Genomic DNA, 25,028 nt, shown 5'->3' with positions numbered 1-25,028 from the left:
CATCACCACTCCCTCAGACCAACTACCCCTCACACCTTCTCACTGCCCCCAAGAAAGCACCTGGCAAACGTTGAGCCAGATACAACAATGCTACAGGGAGGAGGTAACTTAGGAATGTGGCAAAGACATTTGCACATAGTACTCCTGAGGTGCACTGAGCTGTGCTGGCCAAGTACCAGCAAGATCACCCTGAGGTGCTCAGAACAACACATCTCCATATGAGCAAAACAGTGTGGTCTACAGAGAGGTCCTTCAGTAGAGAGAAAAAGAGTATGTGTATCTCACTTCATTTTTTACATTACAATCTTCTCCATTAGAATTCCTACAACAAATGTTATATTTCAAACTTCACATCATCAGTTTAACTTAAGTACCATAGCGAAGCATGGGTATCAGGTTAGTAGCAGACAAGGGCTCTTTTTGTAGCAGGAACTCCTTTGCATATTAGGCCACACCCCCTAATGTAGCCAATCGTCCAGGAGCTTACAGAGCTCTTCTTACTGGGGCTACTGTAAACTCTTGGAGGATTGACTACATTAGGGGTGTGTCGCTTAATATACAAATGAGTACCTGCTACAAAAAGAGCCCTGACGGGTATCAGGTTAGTAGTCAATAAATGAACAAGGGTTGTTTTTTATACCCCACTTTTCTCTACCCTAAGAAGTCACAGGGTGCGTTCAGATGCGCCATTTGATTTGGTGTCATGCCAGTTCAGAAACGGATTCTATACGTGCAATCACACAGTCAACATCTGCCTCCCGTCCCCAGCCATCGCTTTCCAGCTCAAATCCCCTTTAAACCAGAGTATTTTGTTACCAGGTCCCCAAGTGGTGTTTTCCTTATTCTCCGTTTCCAGCCACATTTTCCCCCTGTGTGATTGCTCCTCCGTTGTCGAGCCACTTCCGGTTTAAACCCCCTCCCTGCTCGAAAGCTGCCCAAGGCTTCCGCTTTTTGCCCGCCATTTTTTTAAAGTGTTGTTGGTGTGCACATAGGCGGAGCTCCGCCACAGCGTTATTAAAAATAATGTTTAAACGGTGCCTAGCTTTAGCATTTATACGAGTTTGGGATCTCACGGAGGCCATTTTCGGGGTAAACTTTTAAAGGGAAGTGTTCCTTTAAAGTTTAAAGGGAAGTGTTACAGCAGTCGGGTTGAACTGGAAATCGCTGTTCTGTGCAGGTGTGAAACTTTTAGCTCCACAGATGGCTGCCTGTGTGCATGCCCAAAATGAGAGAGAGAAACAACAGCGCAGCGATCTGGAGCAAGGAGGTGAGTGTGATCACGATTCTCCAGGTTAAAAAAGACCACAACAGGGCCGGAGCAATTTAAACCTGAAAAGTACGCAGACGAAGAGTGATTTCAGCCAAGCGTACTTTATTCGATCAGGAATAAGACAACTTTGGCCGGCTCGCAAGCCATCTTATATTCCCCGAGAAACCGCCACCCAAAACACCCCCCACTTCTCAATAGGTTATTTACAGTGGCCGAGAGTCCCATAGGCTCTCAGCCAGGAACCTAGCCCCCTGATTGGAGAGGGCTAGGATGCGCATAGTCCATTGTCTCTTGGAGCAAAGCTCGACGTTTGTGCCTGACCGCGTGGAGCCCAAACAGGCCACGCGGTCTGGACTGGATACATTACAAAACCGCTCCCAGCACACTGTCTGACCACACCCTCTGTGAGGCAGGGGAGATTTCAAGAACTGCTCTTGAGAGAACGGCTCTGAAAGAACTTATGACTGACCCAAGGTCACACCAGCAGCTGCATGTGGAGGAGTGGGGAATCAAACCCGCTCCTCCCAGATTAGAGTCCACACTGTTAACCATGACACCAAAAACTACATAAATAGATAGATAGATGATAGATGACAGATAGACAGGCAGGCAGGCAATCAGGCTAAAAACCCATTTCAGAAATAGTCCTCCTGCTTCCCTGCAAACTACAGATAGCAAATCAAGAGCAAACTTCCGAGATCTGCGCTCCTCCCCACTCCTCCTGCAGCAGATCCCCCCTAATAATTCCTTTTGAATAACTAGCATGTTCTCCTCTTGATCAATATTACATCACGATTACATCTGTGCCGGACCCAAAATGTACGATATCCAAGGCAGCCCTGTATTTATGCAAGCTTTTAAAAAACTCGGTATTCTCCTGAGTCAGGGAGATTGACGACGACTGTCGCTTGAGAACTCTCTGATCTACGTGATCTAGAGGTTTCCCCATCCTGTATTGTGTGTGTGTGTGTGTGTAAAGTGACGTCAAGTCCCAGCCAATGCTCCCTCTAAGCTGTGGAATCTTGTGAGCAAAAATTCTACTTTGTGAGCTACTGGCATTAAAGTTATGAGCAAGTGATTTGGCTACTGCATCAATCAGTTTGCTCTGGAGCCCTCCTTCCTGAGCTAAGTCAAAAATGGGTGAGCCGGAGGCTGAAAAACTGTGAGCTAGCTCACGCTAACTCAGCCTAGAGGGAACACTGGTCCCAGCCCATTCACAGCAACCCCACAGCGTCTGCAATGCAAGAGGTGAACAGAGGTGGTTTGCCATTGCCTTCCTCTGAATAGAGACGCTGGGTATTCCTTCATCCCAAACTCAAGCTGCTTATTTAGAGCTGATATACTGCCACAGCAAACTGCCCGTGTGACCACAGCCTGATAAAAGACAGAACCAGATGCATCTAATAGAAGGCACTCTAGGCCACTGCGCCAACCAGCTTTTCAACCAGCAAGGCTAGTCCATGACCACCCCTAAAGTAGTGCTCTTGATGGGCAAAATATCTTTTCAGTCCTTTCAACAATTAGAATGTTCAACTGTTTTGTGCTTGTATAGTGCCAGTCCTGTGCTACTTCAGTGCCATCTTTCCCCCTTATTATTACTGGGTCTTCATCTCACTAGGAACAGAATAGGATGACATCATGGTGATATGTCACCTATCCTGTAGGTTACATGACAAAAGTGCTGAGTGCAAGCCAATCAGTCTTTAGAAAATAGTGAATTCTTTCTCAAACTAGATGGAAAATTGCCCTCTTTCCTTGCAGTGCCCCAAAATTTATTGTGTCATGAAAAGTACACTCATCTCTGCTTTAGTATGAATACACTGAAATATACTTTACAATCCTGCCAACAAAGAATCAGGGTCATGTTTGCAGGCAACATAAATGGCAAAGGAGACATTCTTACATATCTGTTTATATACAGCTATCCAAATTAACAGTGCATGTGAATTAAATTTAACATGAAATGATGCAATTATGTTTTTATTCAATGAAGCCTTTGCTCCAAATCAAGTGTTTTATCCTTGGATTTTATTGATATTTCTTTTATTGATTGATTGATTGATTGTCAGATTTGTACCCCGCCCTCCCCGCAGAGCAGGATCAGGGCGGGGTACATGGGTACACAGGGTACATGGGTACATCATTATTGCTTTGTTGTAAACTGTTTCAAAAAGTTGGATAAGGCAAGAGCTTTAAATAAAGATTCTGTCCTCTGGTATCCATGTAGGGAGCGCTCTGCAGGAGAGAGCTCATCAGATGCAATGGAAAGTTCTCACGCATACATTTTATCCCAAGAAACCCAAATACATATTACGCTTTAGATCATAGTACTACTCAATATGTCCATCACTGATAGTCTTTCATGTTGGAAAATGAAAATGTTGAGGTTTCACAATTGCTGTCTAACAGAAAATCAGGGAATTTGTTTTCTGTGAAGCAGACCATGGAGTGATATGTTTTTTAGCTTCCAAGCTGAACATAATTATGATTGGTGGAGCTGAAGGAAATCATGTCATACATGCTGAAATAAAATAGGATGAGACTCTCCTAGGTTTGCACATATTTAATTCAGAGCGCTTGAAAGAAAACAGAATGAGATTGCTTAGCTGGAAATGGCTCACTTTTCAACCAGTTGCCATTGTTTGGATTAGTTGAAATATTCATTGTCTATTATAAATGACACATGAATGTTTTATGACTTGAGAGATGATCACCGGTGCATAGAGACTTTCAAATGTCCTTGCATAATGAGTGTTGCTTGGGATATTGCGCACGTGTGTGTGTGTATGTGTGTGTGTACCCAGAGTCACTTACAGTACTCAGGACTGGGTGGGGTAGGGGTTGATTGAGATGGGTGCTGACATTCAGGAGGGATTTGTTTTTCAGGAGAGTTAACTTCTTTGAAATCCTTTCCCTCACTCAATTGACAATCCCTGCACATATAAATTTAGCATGTCAAGGAAGAAGGTTTGGCTAGAAAGCTTCTCCCTTCTATTGTAGCTGTGCAAGAAGACATGCATCTGGGAGGTGAGGGAGACAGATATTCTTCCACTGTCCTATTGATTGGCTGGCTGGCCAATCCCTTACCTGCATAACTACCAACAGCAAAAGCATCAGCTCCATCCCACAGCATGCATGGTAAGCGTGGATGGGCGGCAGTATTCCCTCTAAACTGAGTTAATGTGAGTTAGCTCACAGTTTATTGGCCCCCAGCTCACACATTTTTGTCTTAGCTCAGGAAGGATGGCTCCAGAGCAAACTAATTTATGCAGTAGACAAATCACTCACTCACAATTTTAATGCCAGTAGCTCACAAAGTAGATTTTTGCTCACATGACTCCACAGCTTAGAGGGAGCATTGGCGGGTGAGGGGAAAAATTGAGGAAAAGGATGCAGACAGATGTTCCAGGGCATGGCAACAAGTGAATGTTTTCCCCCTATGCTTTAGTTCACAAATAAATAAAATGCATTATAGGGTTCCCCCTCATTCATTTGGAAACAAATGCAACTTCCATAGAATGAGCTCTTACTCTGTAAGGAAATTAAATACAATCTTCTTTCATGCAGGATCTCAGATTTGTCTGCTGCTAAGTCAGTGAGCAGAGTCTAGGGAGAAAGTCTAGGTGAGTTCGAGCACAGCGATGTGAATGAAAGTAAGGTTCTCTCATGACCCAGCAGCAATGTGTGTCCCTTTATCATTTAAACTAACAAGCCTGACCTGGATGGTTTTATAAGAGTCAGGTCTTATAATATAAAATCAACAACTGCCTTCTCTGTTGTGGCCCCCACCATGTGAAATGGCCTGCCGGAAGTGGTCAGGAAGGCTCCTACTCTCCTGGCTTTCTGCAAACGATGCAAAACAGAATTAGGTTTGAGTCCAGTGGCTCCTTTGAAACCAACAGAGTTTAATTCTTAGTATAAGCTTTTGTATAAGCTTAAAAAAACCAATATTGGACCCTGTGGTCCTGGCCAACTACCGCCCGGTGTCAAACCTACTGTTCCTGGGAAAGGTGGTTGAAAGAGTGGTGGTCAAACAACTCCAAGCTTTCCTGGACGACACTTCCATCCTCGATGCTTTCCAGTCTGGCTTCCACCCTGGCCATGGGACAGCAATGGCTCTGGTCTCCCTTACGGATGACCTGTGATGGCTCTGGTCTCCCTTACGGATGACCTCTGTAGACATCTGGATCGGGGTGGGGCGGCACTGCTGTTATTATTTGATGTGATAGCAGTGCTTAACACGGTTGATTACGATCTATTGACCCACTGCCTCACCAATGCAGGAGTTCAGGGGACTGCCTTGCAATGGTTTTCCTCCTTTCTCCATGGTCAGAGACAGAGGGTGGCGATGGATGAGAAGACCTCCCCACAATACCCACTGGAATGTAGAGTGCCGCAGGGGGCAATCTTCTCGCCAATGCTATTTAACATCTATATGCGCCCCCTCGCCCAGTTGGTCTGGACGTATGGGCTGGGTTGCCATCAATATGCAGATGACACCCAGCTCTATCTGTTTTTGGAAGGCCATCTGTTCTTTACCCATGATCATTTGACGAGGCTTTGGAGGCTGTGGCTGGATGTCCACCCATGATCATTTGACCGAGGCTTTGGAGGCTATGGCTGGATGGTTGCGGCAGAGTCAGTTGAAGCTAAATCCATCGAAGATGGAGGTCCTGTACCTATGTTGGAAGGGAGGGGATATGGGTATCAGACTCCCCACACTTGAAGGGGCACCTCTGGTGCCGGCCCAGAAGGTGAGGAGCCTGGGAGTGACACTGGATGCCTCTCTCTCTATGGAGGCCCAGGTTACTGCAGCTGCCTGATCTCCCTTTTTCCATCTTCAGCAGATTAGGTTGCTGAAACCCCATCTGTCCCCCCAAGACTTGGCTACAGTGACTGATGCAATGGTCACTTCCAGGCTTGACTACTGTAATTTGCTCTATGCAGGCTTACCCTTGAGGCTGACCCGGAAATTACAGCTGGTGCAAAATGCAGTGGTGCACCTGCTAACGGCATCACCTTTGCGGGAGCTCATGTTTGGCAGGTACTCTGCCAATTGCATTGGTTACCAGTAGAGTTTCGGATCCATTTCAAGGTATTGGTAATAACCTTTAAAGCCTTACACAGCCTGGGACCAACATATCTGAGGGACCGCCTCTTCCCATATATGCCCCGAAGAGCACTACCCTCTATGGATCAACACCTCCTGCTAGTCCCTGGCCTGAAAGATGTCCATCTTGCCTCAACCAGGGCCAGGGGCTTTTCCACCCTGGCCCCTGCCTGGTGGAACATGCTTCCCATTAAGATCAGGGCCCTGCGGGATCTACTTCAATTCTGCAGGGCCTGCAAGACTGAGCTGTTCTGCCAGGCCTTTGGCTGAGGCGGTGTATGTCCGTATATGGTCTCCCTGAGGTATCTGTCGTTCTGTTAACAACTACTGGCTATTGCCAGGAACCTCCCACAACCAGAAAATCTCCTTCCTTGCTGGGACCACTATTTTAATATTAATGTTGATGTTTTACATTTAATTTTATTGCATTAGCTAATATATGTGTATAAATTAAATGTTGTTACCAACCCTGAGCCCACTTCCGGGAAGGGCAGGCTATAAATGTGAAGAAATACATACATACATACATACATACATACATACATACATACATACATACATACATACATACATTGTTAGTGGGAGTTACCCATAATTAAACTTGGTTGGTTGCTTCAAACCAACACAACTACCTGAATCTATGCAAAACAGAATTATTCAAGAGGGCTTTTCTATGCAGGTGATAGAATTACACTGTACTAAATGATTCACACAGTTACTCAGAAAAAAATATTAGGTACTGTGGTCTATACTATTGTGTATAGTTTGTTGAAACTTGGATCCTAGTTTGGAATTTTGCATCATCTATTATGTTATGTTATTACTTACGCTTTGCTTCAGTTCTGTTTTTAGACTTCTGGTTGGTTCCAGAACCCTAATCCAATTGCGTTGTTTACTGAATGTGCCATTCATAAATTGTGTTGACTTACTCTGTGTAAACCACCTTGAATCCAAGTGAGAAAGGCAGACTGTAAATAATGTAAATAAATAAATAGAAATCATGTGACCTTTGCTGGCCTTTAAATGTTTGAGGCTTTTTTTCAGGTGTGCATTGTCAGCCTTACTTTTTTCCTTTTGGCCACTGCTCTGTGATGAATCATAGGTTCAGTCCAAAAAGCCAGAATATTCTCAGCAACTAAACGAATAGGTTGGGGGGAAATGAATAAAAACTTTAAGATGCATTTAGCAGCAAACAGGGATATCTTTCCCAGTGTTTGTCAGCAGATGTAAAGTAGACCAAAGAGAGTTGACCTTTGCTAAATACATTTCTTGAAAAATGGTCATCTGTTGTCATTGTTGCCTCTTAGACAAAGTTACTCTCAACAACACTCACTGAAAGTAATTTGTTTATTGAAGAATAAAGATGGTCCAGCTAAAAATGTTGTTGAGTCAGAACTAAGATTCTGGCGCGAAAACCCCCAATTATATCTGGTTCAAACATAGTCCCCTCCAATCATACTGACTATTCATTCACTGAACTAGTGTGCCTCTAAATCCCCCCTCCACATCTGTAAATCATTCATTTGTTATCTCAGCTAAGGCAGCAAGCAGGGAGATATAGAGACAGACCAAGACCATCTGGCCAGCATCCCTGGGAAAGGAAGGTATCTTTAGGAAGTAACATGAGATGTATTGCCATTCTCAATCTCACGCATTCACACTCCCCTCTCCCCTGGAATTTCCTCAAATACATGGCAATCAAGTCAGTGAGGCTGACATTCTGCCCCCCCCCCAAAGGCCTCACCCTCCTGGTTTGTGGGGGTGCTGTTTATGAAACGCACACACTAGTTTGGGAGTGTTTACATACTTCTCCTGCACCCATTCATTATGACTGGGATCAAAGTCCTTCCATTTGATGAGATAATACAGACGGCCATGTTTCACTTTAGAATCGAGAATATCCTCTACTTAGAGTTGCCAAGTCTGGCAAACTTACCGGCGGGGGAGGCTTCTCCAGCTCCGGGAGCCGTTTCCAGATGTGCGCGAAGCGCGCGCGCGCCACCAGCACGTTGACGGAAGTGATGTGCGACATCACTCACGTTGGGGGCGTGGCCCAGATCATCGGGGGGAAAACCATGTGGTTTTTCCCCCGACGATCTGGGCCACGCCCCCAACGTGAGCAACGTGGCTGCGTCACCTCTGGTGATGACGCCTTGGGGGGCGGAGTTTCCCACGGGGCCCGATTCCGCTGTGGCGGAAATCGGGCCTTCACAGTGGGGGTTTCCCTTCCCCCCGGCCACACTTGGCAGCCCTACCTCTACTTCTTGGTTTAGTTCTTGCACGAACAAGGGAAGGGGAGCTGTAGGATGAGTCTACAATCTGATGGTCCTGGATCCTTCTTCAATAGACTAAAATGGAAAACAGGAAGGACGTGACACAAATTTTTAGGTAGTTCAACCTCAACAATCACTTTATTAATTAGGCACTTTAAATGGACCCAGGTACTTCCACCCCAGCTTTTTCCTTGGCTGCAGGCCTCTGAGGTTTTTCATGGAGATGTACACTGAGTCTCTCACTTTCAAGTCCCACTCTTGGCCCCTTTATTTGTTGGCGTGCCACTTGTCATTCTCTTTGGGTTTAGGTAGAGTCTTTTTGAGCGTCACCCATCCCTGAGTTATTTTGGACCACCATGTTTGAGCATCCCCTGGATCAGCTTTCCCAGGGCTCAGAGTAGAGAGGGGGCCTTCTTCATAGCCATGCACTGCCTTAAAGGGGGAAATGCCAATGGAGCTGTGCACTGAGTTGTAACTATATTCAGCAAATGGTAGCAGGTGGACCCAGTCATCCTGCTGGTAATTTATGAAACATCTCAGAAATTGCTCTAACTCTTGATTCACCCATATTGTTTGCCAGTCCACCTCAAGGTGGTAAGCACTGCTAAGTCGCCCCACCCCAAACATTTTAAGCATTTTTTCCCAAAATCCCGCCACAAACTGGGCCCCCCGATCTGATATTATCTTACAGGGCAAGGTGTGCAGCCTAATTATACGTTGCAGGAACAACTGAGCTAATTTTCGGGCAGTGGGCAGTTGTTTACAGGGGATGAAATGTCCCTGCTTGGAGAACAAGTATACTACCACCCAAATAACAGTCTTTCTCCTGCTGGGGGGAAGGTCCGTGATAAAGTCCATAGAAATGATGGACCATGGCCAGTCAGCGGTATCTAGAGATTGAAGCAGACCTGGATCTTTCCCAGCACATAGTTTGGCCATGAGGCAGGTCTGGTATGAAGCCACATATTGGGGCCACCAGAATTGCCTCTGGATGAGAGGTGGACCCAGTCATCCTGCTGGTAATTTATGAAACATCTCAGAAATTGCTCTAACTCTTGATTCGCCCATTTTGTTTGCCAGTCCACCTCAAGGTGGTAAGCACTGCTAAGTCCTTGCTCCACCCCCAACAGTTTCAGCAGTTCTTTCCAAAATCCCGCCACAAACTGGGCCCCCCGATCTGATATTATCTTACAGGGCAAGGTGTGCAGCCTAATTATACGTTGCAGGAACAACTGAGCTAATTTTCGGGCAGTGGGCAGTTGTTTACAGGGGATGAAATGTCCCTGCTTGGAGAACAAGTATACTACCACCCAAATAACAGTCTTTCTCCTGCTGGGGGGAAGGTCCGTGATAAAGTCCATAGAAATGATGGACCATGGCCAGTCAGCGGTATCTAGAGATTGAAGCAGACCTGGATCTTTCCCAGCACATAGTTTGGCCATGAGGCAGGTCTGGTATGAAGCCACATATTGGGGCCACCAGAATTGCCTCTGGATGAGATTTAGAGTCTTTAGGTATCCGAAATGTCCAGCCAGTTTGTTATCATGCTTAAGCAGCTGCTTGGACTCCGAATTGCTTAGTCTTATATGGGTGATAGAGGATAGGCTCGGAGGTGAAAAAGGTTTTCAGCTGATTGAAAGCCTCCTGGCATTCAGGGAACCATAGCAACTGGCTGCTTGGTTTCAGGCAGTCTGCTCCCTTCCCCTTCGTCCTCAGCAAATCAGTTAGGGGTAGAACGACCTGGGCGAAATTAGAGATGAAGGGGCAGTTGGTGAACCCCAAGAAGGATTGTAATTGGCATCGGGTTTGGGGGGGATCTCATCCCACTACGTCCTGGACTTTTCACGGATCCATGCCCAAATCCTTCCCTGAGATCTTGTACCCAAGGAAGTCCAGCTCTTCCTTATGGAACTTGCACTTGGAGAGCTTAGCATAGAGGTGATTTGCGTAGAGGGCTTCAAGCACCTCCTTCACCATCTGGCTGACATCCCTGGGAAAGGAAGGTATCTTTGGGGAGTTACATGAGATGTATTGCCCTACAATAAAGCCATTCTCAATCTCACACATTCACACTCCCCCGTCCCCTGGAATTTCCCCAAATACATGGCAAATTAGTCAACGAGGTTGACAATCATTTACACAACAATTTAAGCAAAATACATATTTTAATTATTTAAAAAAAACAATTTAGGTAAAATATATTTTATGAATCTAGTGGCAGAGGTCCAGCATAGACATACTTAAAAAAATAAATGTCCAAAGCCACAATAGAAATCTTTTATGCATTCATTCATTTATATATGCATAAGTAAATTCAAGTGCATGGAAGAAGATGCAGCTCCCCCCCCCCATCCTTTGCATTAAGTAATTCAGTGGATCTAAATTAATTAGGTCCATTATGGATGAGGTGTAGTGTAGTGGTTAGAATGCTGGGCTAGGCCTGAGAAGACCCAATTTTAAATCACTTCTTGGGAGACCTTGGGGCAGTCATTCTCTCTTATCCTAATCTATTTTACAGGCTTGTTGTGAGGAAATATTGGAGAAGGGCAGAAGAGGCATATACAGTCTTGAACACCTTGGAGAAAGGGTGGTATAAAATACATTAAATGAATAAAAGAACCACCATCATCCTCTTTCTGACACCTGAGTTCCATAAGATCTTCTAGGAAGCCAAAAAATGTTATCCAAGCTCAAAACTATTGTCAGGCTGTAATGTAAATATGTCTGTAGAGTGCAAAGACAGAAGCCAAGAGGAAGTTTTTTGATCAAATGCAGTTGAAATGCATAGGAGTACAAAATACAAGATAGCCTTGAACTAGTATTTTAAGGATCATTGGAATGTTTTTGAAAACTTGTATTCACAGTTTAACACCTGTGCCTTTTTGTGCAGAGGGTGTTTAACAGCAAATAGGAAAAAAACTGGTTCTTGACTTATTTTTGTGGCACAATTACTATTAATTATACATTTACAACAGTAGTTCCAAGATGACACTGGTAACAATCCAGTTATTTTGTTCATTTCCTATCTCAAAACAGAAGTGTGATTTCTCTGGAATTGGTGCAGATGTCAGTAAACAGTGGGACTAGGTGGGGTTATGATCAGAACAGAACCAATTGTGTGTAGATGGAAAATACAGGAAGTGATTTTTTAAAAAAAAATATTTTATTTTATAAATTTTCCATATAACACTGCATACAAATATAAATCTAATTGAAAATCAACTTCAGTAATACAGATCTCTACAACAGAACTGTATTGACTGGCTTGCATAGAAAAGACCTCAGTGTGGAACTGACCTTATTATACACCAGATGTCATTATAGCTGCTGTGGTTTGTTTGCTATACAAAGCAGGGGTGTTGAACTCATTTGTTATGGAGGGCTGGATTTGACATAAATTGGACTTTGTCAGGCCCGGCGATGTGTGTCAGGGAGTTTATTTAACAGTCTCCGATAACTGACACTTCTTGCTCTGGGGGGGGGGGCTTGGCCCAGTGCAGGGAGCAGAAGCTTGCCTATCTATCTCTCCTGAGTGATTGAGAGAGTCTGGGAAAGCAAGCTATAACACAGCAGCAGAGCAGGAGGAAGAAGCAGGAGACAGCCAGTCCCTTGCAGGCCTGATAGAAGCCCTCTGGGGGCCTGATCCGGCCCCGGGGCCACATGTTTGACACCCCTGAGTTAAAACATAGGTCCCTGCCACACAGGATGGCTGAAACGCAGCTAATCAGAGCCGCCCCAAACTTGAGACGCCGCGGCGGGATCCCACGGATCCCCTCAGCCGCGGCGCATCGCTCCCCAGCACGATCAGATGCCGGGAAGAGACGAGTGGGAGGGGGAGGCTTCCGAACTGCGCATGCTCGAGCATGCACAGTACGGCAGGGGGCAGGGGATGCGCCAGCGAAAAGATGCACCGGCGATCCCACGGCCACATTTGCCGCGGCCCATTCAATTGAACCACCCAGGTAGACGGTTCTTCTTTGATCCGCTTTTCGGGTGGTTGGGACGGATCGGGGACGGCCACGGCACGATTGCCAGATGTTGCTGTGTGATCGCGCCCGTTTGATGTGGCCCCGATCCATCCCTCTCCCGGCCCAAAACGCCTCGTGTGAACAGGGCCATAGTTAACTTCCTGATTATTAGGGCCATACTACATACTACATGCTTTATACGAGTTCGTCATGGGGACATATAGCCATACTGCACCTGTGAGTTCCTGGTTGCAACTCCTGTGTAAAAACTCAGCAAAGGGACACTTTGGAGAAACACCATGATGCAGAGAGAAAAAGGGCTGCTCCTCCCAGTGGGGCAAATAATAACCCTCTGCAGCCCACAGGCTGTTTTGGCTCCCAAAGACATCTTGGTAAGAAGGCAGGAGCCCCTTCCACCCGTACACCATGGCCCCAGTCTGAATTGGTCCCCTTCTGCACTTATACACAGTAAAGTGTAACATGTAGTTTTGCCCTTAGTTAACATATTTCTGTATTTGAGTTTTAGTGCACAGATTGGCTGAATGTTTCTGCAGGCAGAAATCCTACCCATGCAGTGTGATTTTCTCACCTCCCTTCTTGGTGCAATCCAAATAGCCCCCCAAAAGTCCTGTCTGCTGAAATATTCAGGTGGAACCAAGCCATTAGGTATCAGATCACGCTTAAAAATACACAGAGAAGGTAACAAATAGCTTTCAGATACTTTGTTTTATTTTTATTAGGCTGCATCCACTCAGCTGTGTTGTTTTCATTTCTGCTATGAAGAGGCATTCACAACGGCAGTGGAACATCTTTATGCCCTGCTCCAGTTCTCCTGTAGCTTCCCCTCCCCTTTCCTTTTCATGAAATCTGGACAAAAACTGTCACTCCTTTTCCTTTACACCTTCACAACAAAAAAGGGCTAGAGATATACTTTTTTAAAAAACATGAAAGCTGAGAATTCCATAAATCATTACGTTGTTGTTATGTCTAACACAATAGCAATTGCCATTTTTTTCGACATGCCCTCTAAAAGTGCTCTAGTGGTCCATTGAGGAAAATGGTGGCAGTGAGGGGCTAATGGAAAATGGCCTTGATGTGGGTGGGGCAGTGAGGAAAATGGTGGCAGTGAGGGGCTAACAGATGGAAAATGGCCTTGATGTGGGTGGGGCCTTTGAAAAAGCACATCTTCTCATCCAAATGGCGTACAAATGTGCTTGAATTGTGTTAACTGCACCAGTTAATTGTGTTAACTACACCAGTTTGGTGTAGTGGTTAAGTGCACGGACTATAATCTGGGAGAACCAGGTTTGATTCCCCACTCCTCCACTCACAGCTGCTGGATGACCTTGGGCAAGCCATAGTTCTCTCAGAGGTGTTCTTGAAAAGAGCAGTTTCTGTCAGAGCTCTCTCAGCCCCACCTACCTCACAGGGTGTGGGGAGGGGAAGGGGAAGGAGTTTGTAAGCCGCTCTGAGACTCCGAGTGAAGGGCAGCGTATACATCCAATCTCCTCCTCCTTCCAAAAAAGACTAATAGAGCTGCTTTGGGCAACATCCAAGCAAAGCAGGGATAACCTGGAAATTGAACCATTAGAGAATGGTGTCAAGGGTATGCTAAAAGAAAAAGGCACTCAACTTTTAAGGCAAAGGTGGAGCAAAACCTCAGTTTGGAAAGCGCTGCAGGCATAAATATGCTCAGAAGTAACATTTTCAGTTGAATGTTCTTTGAAGGATCTTCTAAAAACCCTTATTGATAGATAGATCAGAGTACTGTGCTTCACTGTACATGATGCATTCGAAACTCGAAAATAATGGTTGCATACTTTTTTTTCTATGCTGAAAAGCTGATATGGAATAACTGCTGTTTCAGGTTCCATTTATTCTGTTATGCTGGTAGTGCTTATTATATTATTTCCATTGTCTTTTTAAAGATCTTTTAGTTATTGTGTTTCTGGCCTTTATTTCATAGCTCTATCCAGGCTCAATAGAACTAATGCAGGTGATTGAAGATTTTATTCACATTGTTGGAATGGGAATGATGGACTTTCAGAATTCATACTTAATGACTGGAAATGTAGGTAAGAAATAGGAATTTATCTTATCATACATGTGCTATGTTGAAAAATTGCAAGTATGCATTTCATAGTTGTTGCTTGTTTTTTAAAAGCCTCTTCCAAACCTATTATTAGTCATCAGTTAACCCGTCATATCCCTGAAGGCTATATTTTAATTTAGTGCTAAGGACTATAAAACAGAGATTCTAACCTTGATTTATAACTTGTATTGACTAGGAAGCAGGCTAGAAATTATGCAACATAGTACATTTTATAAGTGATTGTACAAAATAATAATGTCCTGAACTGAAATTACCTTTGAAATGTTTCTAACTGTTCTTCAACAACTCTTTTGCATACATTATGATACAAACAAACAAAGAAACAACATTGTACATATGATTATGGAGTGCCCTATATTCGATGAGTTGAGGGCTAATTTAGTCACCCCTTTACGTAAAGATATGGAACTGCTAAATGTGCGAGCCTAGGTGTCATGGCTACTATCGGATACAGATGATTGTGTCACCCTCTAAGTGGCAAAATTCATAGGCACAATAATCAAATATAAGAGAAAGAATACTGAGTAAGGTCTTTTACAATATTTTCTTTGGTTCTAATTTCTGCTTAAGGTGATAGCCATATGAGTAGTACTAGATAGGTAGACTGCCATTATAGACAGCACATGAATTCAGACTTCACAAAGAAACCTCAGTTTGTATGTGATGAGAACAAGACAAAGTCCTTGGCTTTGTGGACTCTCTTCTCTCTCCTCCCTGTGCATTTAGTGTCTAAGCTGCAAACCAGGAGGTTGTCAATAAACTGCTATTTGCTTAGACATCCAAATTGGGTACTTTAACAAATATCCTTTGTTTCTTGCTTAGAAAGGATTCTAAACCACTTCTGAGATTTGTTAGTGATGCCTAAATGCAGCCAGTGCGTTTGATGAAAAGTGGTAACATACTGCGGTTCATGATACGCAGCCACCTGTGGTTAAACATCTCTCTCTCTCTCTCTCTCTCTCTCTCTCTCTCTCTCTCCACAGCTCTCTCTCTCTCTCTCTCTCTCTCTCTCTCTCTCTCTCTCGTGATGTTACTTGGGCTTTTGCATTCAAGACCATGCAAACATTTCAATTTAAATGAATTGTTTTCTCTGTGAGAGAGGTATTTTCAATTTTGTATACAGGGACATATATATATCTTATGAAAGTGTCCTTTGTTTCAGAGGTGATGGGGCTGCTATCTCTTGATCTCAGATCCCCTTTTTCATACTAATATCCATCACCTTTTATTTATCCCATCCCAGCTGGGAGTATACCTAAATCATAAGATCCTGCGGGAATAATCCACACCTCCATACATGTTTAGAGTTCAAAATATGACTTCAGAGTTACAGTGGTGTTGTGTGTGTGTTGTTTTTTTAAAAAAGATGCAGAGAAATGTATTTTTCTCTCAGTGTTTATCACAGGGCTGCAATCTTAGGCTGAAAGCAAAAGAAATTTCAGTTGGAGGGCAAGTTCCAGGAGATTTCAATAGCTTGCTCTTAGATGTGTTCAAAACTGAACTGTAAACAGGGAGTGTCTTTTAGGAGCATTTGCTGTGATTAGATTTTATGCCTCTTAATTGGTGTTTCTGAACAATAGTTACATGGTCTGAAACACTGGAGAGGGCTAGCTCTCCATAGTTTAATTGATTGTAAATTGCCTTGGGCAGAAGGATGTGGAATAAGTTTTACAAATGGGTAAATAAATGGTTCTTCTGGTTTAGCACTGTACTACTGCTTTGAATGTGCTTTCTGTGCTGCATAGAAAAAAATAATATAAATGACAGAGGAATTAGTTCAAATGGAAGAAAAGAAGCAAAACCTCTCAGCCTTACATGACAGTGCTGCACAGAGGTGATGCCTCCACCCAGCAAACCCCAGGCTTTCCTAAAGTCCACATACTGCCCAATCCATAGGCCATGCTCCAGCCACGTTGAATTGGCCTACATGGGATTCTGCATAGACCTGTGTAGGGCAACACTGAACGAAAGTTTCCTCAGTGCTTGATGTTTCTGTATAGAAATGATTTGCTATAAAACATCTTCCATTGTACCTGAAGTGACTGGAGACTCCGTCATGATTGCAAATAAATAAAGACACTCAAGTGTAAGAACAGAATTCTATAGATTGCACTATGTACACATGCTTGGTTCCACTCACGGAAGAGACAGTACCTGCCTACCCTCATCCACTGCAGTCTTTTGTTCCACCCCAAAAGTTGTCTATTAGCATTGGAGACCTTTGAGAATGACATGGAATGCAGCATAGAGGGTTGCATCTCAGCCTGGGAAAACATGAATCTCTCTCTCTCTCTCTCTCTCTCTCTCTCTCTCTCTCTCTCTCTCTCTCTCTCATGCAAGTGGAAGTGCCTTTTGCTCACAGAAGGGCATCCTTATCGTTTGGGAAGACAGCTAAATATTAGAGGTCAAGTTTACAGAAATTAAGCAGATTTGGTGACGTACTCTTAACATATTAAAAAATGGTGCAGAAAAAGAAATTGGAGATTCCTATAAACAAACCAGAGAACAAAATGATTTGCTCATGAGAAGCTCCTATTTCTTTTTCTGATTTTGGGATTCCCTCTTATGGTATCCAAATTTTAACAGATGCCTCCTTCTTGGGGTGGGGTGCACACTGTGGTTCCTATCATATTAGTGATCACTGGTCCACCTGTGAATGGAAGTTGCATATCAACCATTTAGAAATCAGGGCAGTTAGATATGTTTTGGTTTCCCTTGCAGCCTGAGTCACCAACAGAGGAGTTCTAATAGCCATAGACAATAATACAACAGAGTTCTATGTAAACAAACAGGGGTACTGGCTTGCTCACCCTCTCTATGGAAACTTTCCACTTGTGGCAATGAGCTATCCAACGCAACATATTGTTAGAAGCTATACACATTGCTGGACTGGTGAATATGACGGCAGACAATCTCAGCAGGTATACCCCCTCCACACAGAAGAAGAAGAGATTGAATTTTCTGCCCTTCACTCGGAGTCTCAGAGCAGCTTACAAACTTCTTTCCCTTCCCCTCCCCACAACAGACACACTGTGAGATAGGTGGGGCTGAGAGAGCTCTTTCTGTAACTGCTCCTTCAAGAACAGCTCTTGTCAGAATTATGGTTTGCCCAAGGTCATCCAACAGCTGCAAGTGGAGGAGTGGGGAATCAAACCCAGTTCTCCCAGATTAGAGTCCATATACTTAACCACTACACCAAACTGGCTCTCTCAGAATGGTGCCTTATGGAGAGTTATTTGTTCCCTGTGTTTCAGCACTGGGACCAACCCCTGGTGGACCTCTTTGCTTCTTATGCGAGCATCAAATGCTCCAGATTTTGCTCTCTGGCTAGGACCAATGCAGACTCATTGGGGGAGGCTTTTCAGCTGAAGTGGCAAGGGACTCTGTTCTATGCCTTTCCACCCATTCCCATGCTGGAATGGGAAACTAGCCAAACTCAGAACAGACAACTCCCACTGCATTCTGATTGCCCCTTCTGGCCACAGCAGGTATGGTTCCCCACTCTCTGGTCCTTCTCCAAGGATAAGCAGCAGGTAACTGTTTTATATACCACAACACAAAGTTGTATATTTCTGATGTAGTTTAAATAAGGACAATGCTGGGCCATCACATATCAACAACTGGTGTTGCTGCAAGTTTGTTACTTTGGAATCAGATCAAATAGATGGATAGTGTCGTGGGTCATCCAGGGCTCAGCGAGGACTCAGGAGAAGAGGAGCCCCCATGTAGCCAGCTCTGAGTCAGCAGAAGCCAGCAAGCAGGAAGATGAACTGCAGGCTTGTCAGGATTCACAGCCAACAGCTGGTGCAGAGCCACCACTACCCTCCAGCCATGATTCAACAGGTGAAACTAAGTAAAGCAAATCACTCCCAGCCTTCCAGTAGCACCCACACCCTTAGAGTGCCACAGACAGAGGCTATGAGCTGGACTACAGGAAAAATGACAGAGTGCTTACCTCCTGGTCTGACACCAGCTTGGTTGAGTAGTTGCAGGGTTACTCTTGAGCAGCTGGCTGCAAGCAAGACCCTTAGGCATATGCATATCAAAACCAGCTAGAGGCTGTTAGGTATGGAAGCAACAAGTCACCAAACCTCTGACTTTGTGACCACAGCTTTGGTCTCTGCTGTTTTGATCCATGGACCTGCTCTTGACTGACCTTCTGGAACTGCTCTCACTGTTTGGTAAACAACTTCAGACTGCTAGACTTCACTCTCGGACAACTCCCTGAATTCCATTCTGACTTCCTGGTAACTGACCTCTGGATCTGTCCCTGATTTTGATTCTGGAACTTGGCTCCTTGGCCTGTCAGTGACAGATAGCTGTACAACGGCTCTTGTTGTTACAGTTTGTTGATGTTGGAAATATGCTATGAATAGCTGCTGCTGGAGGGATGTCAATTTTTGCTCTTAAGAAAATTCCACTTAAATGCTTTGGGGAATTAGGGATGGAAAGCCAGTTTAGAACTCCAAAGATATTCTCAACAAAATTGTTAAATTGCAAAAGATCATAAAACTCAAAAGGAATGGGGAGAAAAGGCTCAAAAATCATCTTCTGTCTTACAATATCCTATTCATTAAGTAGTATTGCTATAATCAAAGTGTGGTGGGGAAAGTGCAGAATGCAATTGTGCTTTGTGATTGCCTTGCTGCAATGGGAATGAGTTACTCTTTGAAGTTCATCTAGATCATGAGTTTAATTGGTAAAGATGCTGTTGTATTCTGTGCTTGAGACCATTGGTCATGTGAGCTAAATAAATTGATTGATTGGTAAAGATGCAAAAATTCCAGAGTAGCGTCTTCATATTTGTTTTCTATGTAGATAATGACATGGATGGGTTCCAGTTATAGCATGTGAACAGAACAGACATGCAGGGAAAACAATGCAGTTGCCTTATTACTATTTCTGAATAAAGCCTTTAATTGTAGAAAAAATTGTGTCTAAACTAGTATTAACAGTCTCAAAGACAATTATAATCCTATCTGAAATACATAGTCCACCCCTGCCTTTTTTTTTTACTACCTGCCACATAAAACCCATGTCTATGATTCTCAAGTTACACACTGTAGAATTATATCACATCAGCCAAAGGTCATATAACTAAATAAGTGTTAGGAGGAGGATTATGAATTACAAATGTGAATTACAAAAGGGGACATATTTTCTGATTGAGACACAAACAGCCATTATCTCAGATAAAATACCCTGCAGCTACTTCATCTCTATTTGGTCTCGTTTGGTCAGGGTCAATAATGGTCTGTCTTTGGGATTAATGTATTATTTTATTCTGAACAGAGGCTATTACTTGGGCCTATAGTATTATTGAATTTCTAATAAATGCATGTATATTTTCATATATTTGACAATATTTATGCTTCAGTTTTAGACACAGAACTATTGGGCCCTTATATTCTGATTTTCTTAACCTTTTGGTTCTTAAATCCATGTTCCAAACATCCAATTTACAAATGAGCCGTTGGATGGTAACTATACTAGAAAAACCTCTGCTGTAACCTGATCTTAGCGGATATCTATGGTTACAAACAATCCACTATTAGGAGAGTCTTCTGCTACCATGCTCTCCCTCAGCAATTGGCAAAGCTTTTGCTGTCCTGGACAACTCTGTGCAAAATTCACTCACTGCAGACAGGCATCTTCTTTTAGTTCCTTCTTAAAGAAACACGATCAAAATTCTATTCCCTAAGTGCTTTAAGGGGGTTCTCTTAAAGGAGGAAAACACATTTTTCCTTCTTATCCCCCCTCCCCTTTGTGATTTAATATCTTAATGTAATATCATAGCTCTGTATTACGTATCTTTTATTATAGAACACTGTTTAAATAAAATGTACATCGAGGCTTATTGTTTATTATAAAATGTACACTGGTGCATAACCTGTAAACATATGAATGATCCTATCTTATTAAATTGCTTTAGGCAGTGTGATGCAAACAGTGTCTCACACCATTATTAGGATGTAGCTGTTAAAATGGTTGGCTTGGAGTTGGGAAACCCAGGTGCAAACCCCCACTGAGCCATGATGGCAACTGTACCCTCAAGCTCACAGGCTTTTGTTTGTTTGTTTGTGTGGGGACAAAATGGTGTATAGCAGAATCATATATGCACCCTCAGCCCCCTGGAAGAAAGATAGAATGGAATACTCCCATTTTATCCTGCCCTCATTATTTCCTGAGGCTGCTGCGGTGTCATGCCTGTCTCTTTCAGTCCACTGAGTTTCAGTTCTCAGTGTGTGCTATATAGTCACCAATGGCTAGTCCCTATCCCTGCCCCAAAACTGTTGCATGGTTTCTATGCACCTTTTGAGGACTTGGGGGCAGGGAATTACGCTCTGCATATTGTAAGGTTTGTGACCTTTGGAAAAGATTATCCTTTTTGCATAATACATTGTCAAGCTATAAAGATCCATTGTTGAGATGTAAGGAGTGTGCCGTACGGAAAACATTAATAACTGATGAAGTGTAATAACTACTGTATGCGTAAATGCTGGAGTGGGATGGAGTGGGGAAATGGCAAATAGCTTCTCAGTATCTTAAGTGAATTAAGTAAATGTGGAATCGCAACAGCTGGAACATAAATAGGTGCCATGGTTCTCTGAGCATTTTTAGATCACTAAATCTTCCCCTGAGACAACAATTTTAATGGCTTTGATCTTTTAAGATAAGCTTCTGTATTTAGATAACAAAGCTTTTATTGTCTGTAATGGTGTTTACTGTAGCTCTGAGTACACTCATGCTCTGGTAACTTACATTTTTAATGTTCTGCTTTGTTTTCCATGAATTGAGCAATCCAGGGATTTTGAGGAAGGGAAAGGGGGAGAGGGGAAAAACAAGCCTCTATTGCATTGCAGTTCATGTGTAGAGATTTTTCTTCATACTTTAAGAAATTAATTATCTCATTGGAATAGTTCGGTGCATGAAAAATAATATTTCTGGCTAAGTAGTTTATGGGATATGCTGCTTGTAACTCTACTGTGGGGCAGCTGTGAATAATAATATGAAATTGCAATAATTAACCAAGTGTGGTTAAAGTTGGTAGGGGCTACGGATTTGTGTTAAAAATGCTAATTTCAGCTCTACATTTCAGAGTAAGCAAGCTTCTTTTTTTCTTATTCTGAAGGTACTCAACACTTGTTAACTGCTTCAGAATTGGTGGGTGGAGGATACTTTTTCAGGTACTGAAAATTTGGGACCATTTTTCTAAACCCCCCCTCCCCATGGAGCACAGAGGAGGGGCGAGTGACAGAGGAAGCTGACCCTTCCAAATGGCTATTAGTTGATGTCTCATAACCCTTTAATTTTTAAAGGGTGCAGACATACTGCCTAACAGCTGATGCAAACTAACAGTTGGTGGACAGAGGCCAGGTCTAGGTGCCATTGGAAATAATGGGGGCATTAGTTCCTGTGGGCTGTTGGAGAGGTCAGGCCTGCTCATAGGAGATAATGGCTCCATTGTGGAGATGCTGACCAATACCTGTTTGGTAGGCCAGCATCCTCTCTCTCCCTCCCCACTCCTGCACTTCTCCAAAACTGATATACTCTCCAAACTTTCAGGAGATAATTTTTTGTTACACCCAGTATTTCAGGAATATTCTGGGTCATTTTGGATATTCCTGAGCCAACCCAAAACAGCTAATTTTGGTTTTAATTTCAGCTCAGGTATATCCAAATGCACACCTCTAGTAAGGGCCGTGTGATGAGTAGTGGTCCATAAATTGCAGTATAAATAAATAATGATTATTATTATCTTATGGCATTGTGTGTAGTATATAGCCAGGAGACCCAAAGATTGTCTGGCAGGCATAAGTTCTAACTATTTTTGTGTTATACACCACTGCATTATGCACCACTAGTTGGTGAGCTAGACTTGTTTGTTGGGCTGAGAGAGCTCTGAAAGAGCCCTGACTGACCCAAAGTCACCCAGCTGGCTTCACATGAAGGAGTGCAGAATCAAACTCGGCTCTCCAGATTAGAGTCCATCATTCTTAACCACTAACCATGCTGGTTCTCAGTATAAATAAATAAATAGTAACTGCATTATGCCATCTTTCAAGCACAAATGCAACCTGCTCTGCCATGTTCTAAATATAATTGAAATGCATCTGGAATTAAGCAAATGCTGTTAAAATCATTAGGTACATGTATGAATGAATAAGGAATGTTGTTTTGCAGTGTTGAATTGTTTGCTTTTCAGCAGAACGATGTCCACAAATCTGTCATTGTGTGTGGTCAAGATACGGGGAGGGCGGGATAAAAATCGAAATAATAAATAAATAAATAAGGTCTGTGTGAATAAAGCCCACTTTCCAATCTAGTCTGAATTCACTCTGGGAAAGCCTAAGCATATGGGAGAAGTCTTCCAATACTTCTCATCCCTCTATTAGAAGAGTTGTTGATATAGGTTTTGCACATCTTTTAAGGACATGACAAAGTAATAAGGCTCCTAAGCAAGTTTGAAAAGAGCACCAAAACCTAAAGGTGGTGAAAGCAGAGACAGCTTTTATTGAGGGGAGTAATCACTATATTAAAGCAGTACCAATAATATTAAGCATACAAAAGTGTCACCAAATACTAGAATGCCCTTAACGAACTTCAGTTAGTCCAAATGACCACATGCACTTTTAGAATATTCTCTCCTCAAGAGAAGGGGAGGCAAAGGCTAGTGAGGGATAGCAGAAATGGAAGGCAGATGCTTAGAGTCATCCACCATCCTTAACCCTATCTTGCTTAGCAGAGATTTTTTTTTTCAGTTAAGGATCCTAATTATCTAAGCAGTCAGTAATAATATTTTTAAAAGAACCTCCATGACTACTGTGTAGAAATTTGTTTTACTTTGAAGGTTTGGACTCTACATAACTTTCACCTCTAGTTTCAAAAAGTTTTTCTCTGTCTTAGCAGAGACCAGGAAGTAGTGGGGAAGTCAAGTCAATTGCTCTTCAGGCTCACCTAACAGTGCTTTTAAAATGCTAATGGATTCCCTGGCCAAAGACAATGAAATGGTCAGCTCACACCTCCATCTAGTAGCTGACACCAAGAAGGGAAGAGAGAACTGGGAAGTTTAAAATGCTAGGAAATATCTTCCTGGAAATTTCAGGAAAGGTTTCTTTGACCCACTGAGGGGCTGGCCAAACAGAGATAATAAAATCTCTTGGCACAAAGAGGTAAGATCTCTTTGGCTGATTACATCTAGGGAGAATGAGCCATGTGGATGGCTGCCGACCTGAACAAAGACTCCAAGGTAATGGGAAGTTTTTAGAACACTGTAACTTCTGAGTTAAAGAGCCTGCCTTAGAATAAGGTCAGCTAGGGCATGTACAGAGTACACTTGATTTTTCTTTATATGTACATTGAGTAATTCTCATGTTACAATCAGTGTGTGTACAGCCCAATATATAAATTCCACATTTTTCCAGGTACTGGACAGTGTGTGTACAGCCCAATATATAATTTAAATTCCACATTTTTCCAGGTACTGGACCCCGGTTTCCTTGACAAAGTAAATACACATTGACTGTTTATTAAAACAGATGTATGCACATATGTGCAGGATATATGTGTGTTCACTGTACATGTGAACTGGGTTTTTGTTTTCTACTAAACTATGATGGATGATCACTGTTTACTTCCAGCCCTCCACACACACTTCTCTCACTGCTCATCTTTTTACTATGAATGACCCAAAATTGAATTTTATGGGCCCTACATAGGGGAAGAGATAAGTTGGTTGTGAAGGGGAGAAGGGGAAAGAGAAAGGCCAACTATATGGAAGCTTGATAGCAAAAATGGCCCCCTCCATGGCATGCTGTTCCAGTGTGCATGTGTGTTCATGTTTGAAGTAATTGTTTTCCCAGTCTTTGACTGCTCTGGTGTAATTTCTTTTTACTTCAATGTACATTACCTTTCCTCGGTTTTCAGCCCTGTCATTGCATTGATGAACATTATTTAAGTGTGCACAATGAAAGGCTCTTTTTTTCCTCCTCTGTTGTGCATTGATACACATAAATGACTGGCATAAAAATCATTACAAAATTAAAGTACTCATTTTAATCTGTATAGTAGTGCTCATTATAAGACTTTAAGCCCCATTGTTCGTGAACACACATAATTGCTTAGATTTTTTTTACAAGGTGGTAATTCACCCATGAACATTTTTCGGCCTTTCCAGTGGCCCCTGAAGAAAATGAGGAAAATAGTGGAATTTGCAAGGAGAACAATAAGAATTGCAACTCTTCCACTCTGACAGCTAGTGCAGAGTTGTGGTTAGAGTATTACAACTGAACTG

General features: G+C 43.0%; 1 protein-coding gene across 1 annotated transcript in view; it reads left to right on the top strand.

Moving 5' to 3' along the window:
* LOC107105868 (adhesion G protein-coupled receptor B3) overlaps window positions 1–25,028 on the top strand; it is a 436,732-nt gene that overhangs the window by 339,115 nt on the left and 72,589 nt on the right. Inside the window, exon 10 of the mRNA XM_015405914.1 lies at window positions 14,588–14,696. Coding sequence (XP_015261400.1) covers window positions 14,588–14,696 — 109 coding nt within the window. The remainder of the gene's footprint in view (window positions 1–14,587; window positions 14,697–25,028) is intronic.

The sequence above is a fragment of the Gekko japonicus genome, unplaced genomic scaffold (genome assembly GCF_001447785.1).
Source record: "Gekko japonicus isolate JY-2015 unplaced genomic scaffold, Gekko_japonicus_V1.1 scaffold260, whole genome shotgun sequence".
Taxonomy (NCBI): Eukaryota; Metazoa; Chordata; class Lepidosauria; order Squamata; family Gekkonidae; genus Gekko; species Gekko japonicus.
Note: the sequence above shows the minus strand (reverse complement) of the source record. Positions and strands in the feature narration are given on the sequence as shown.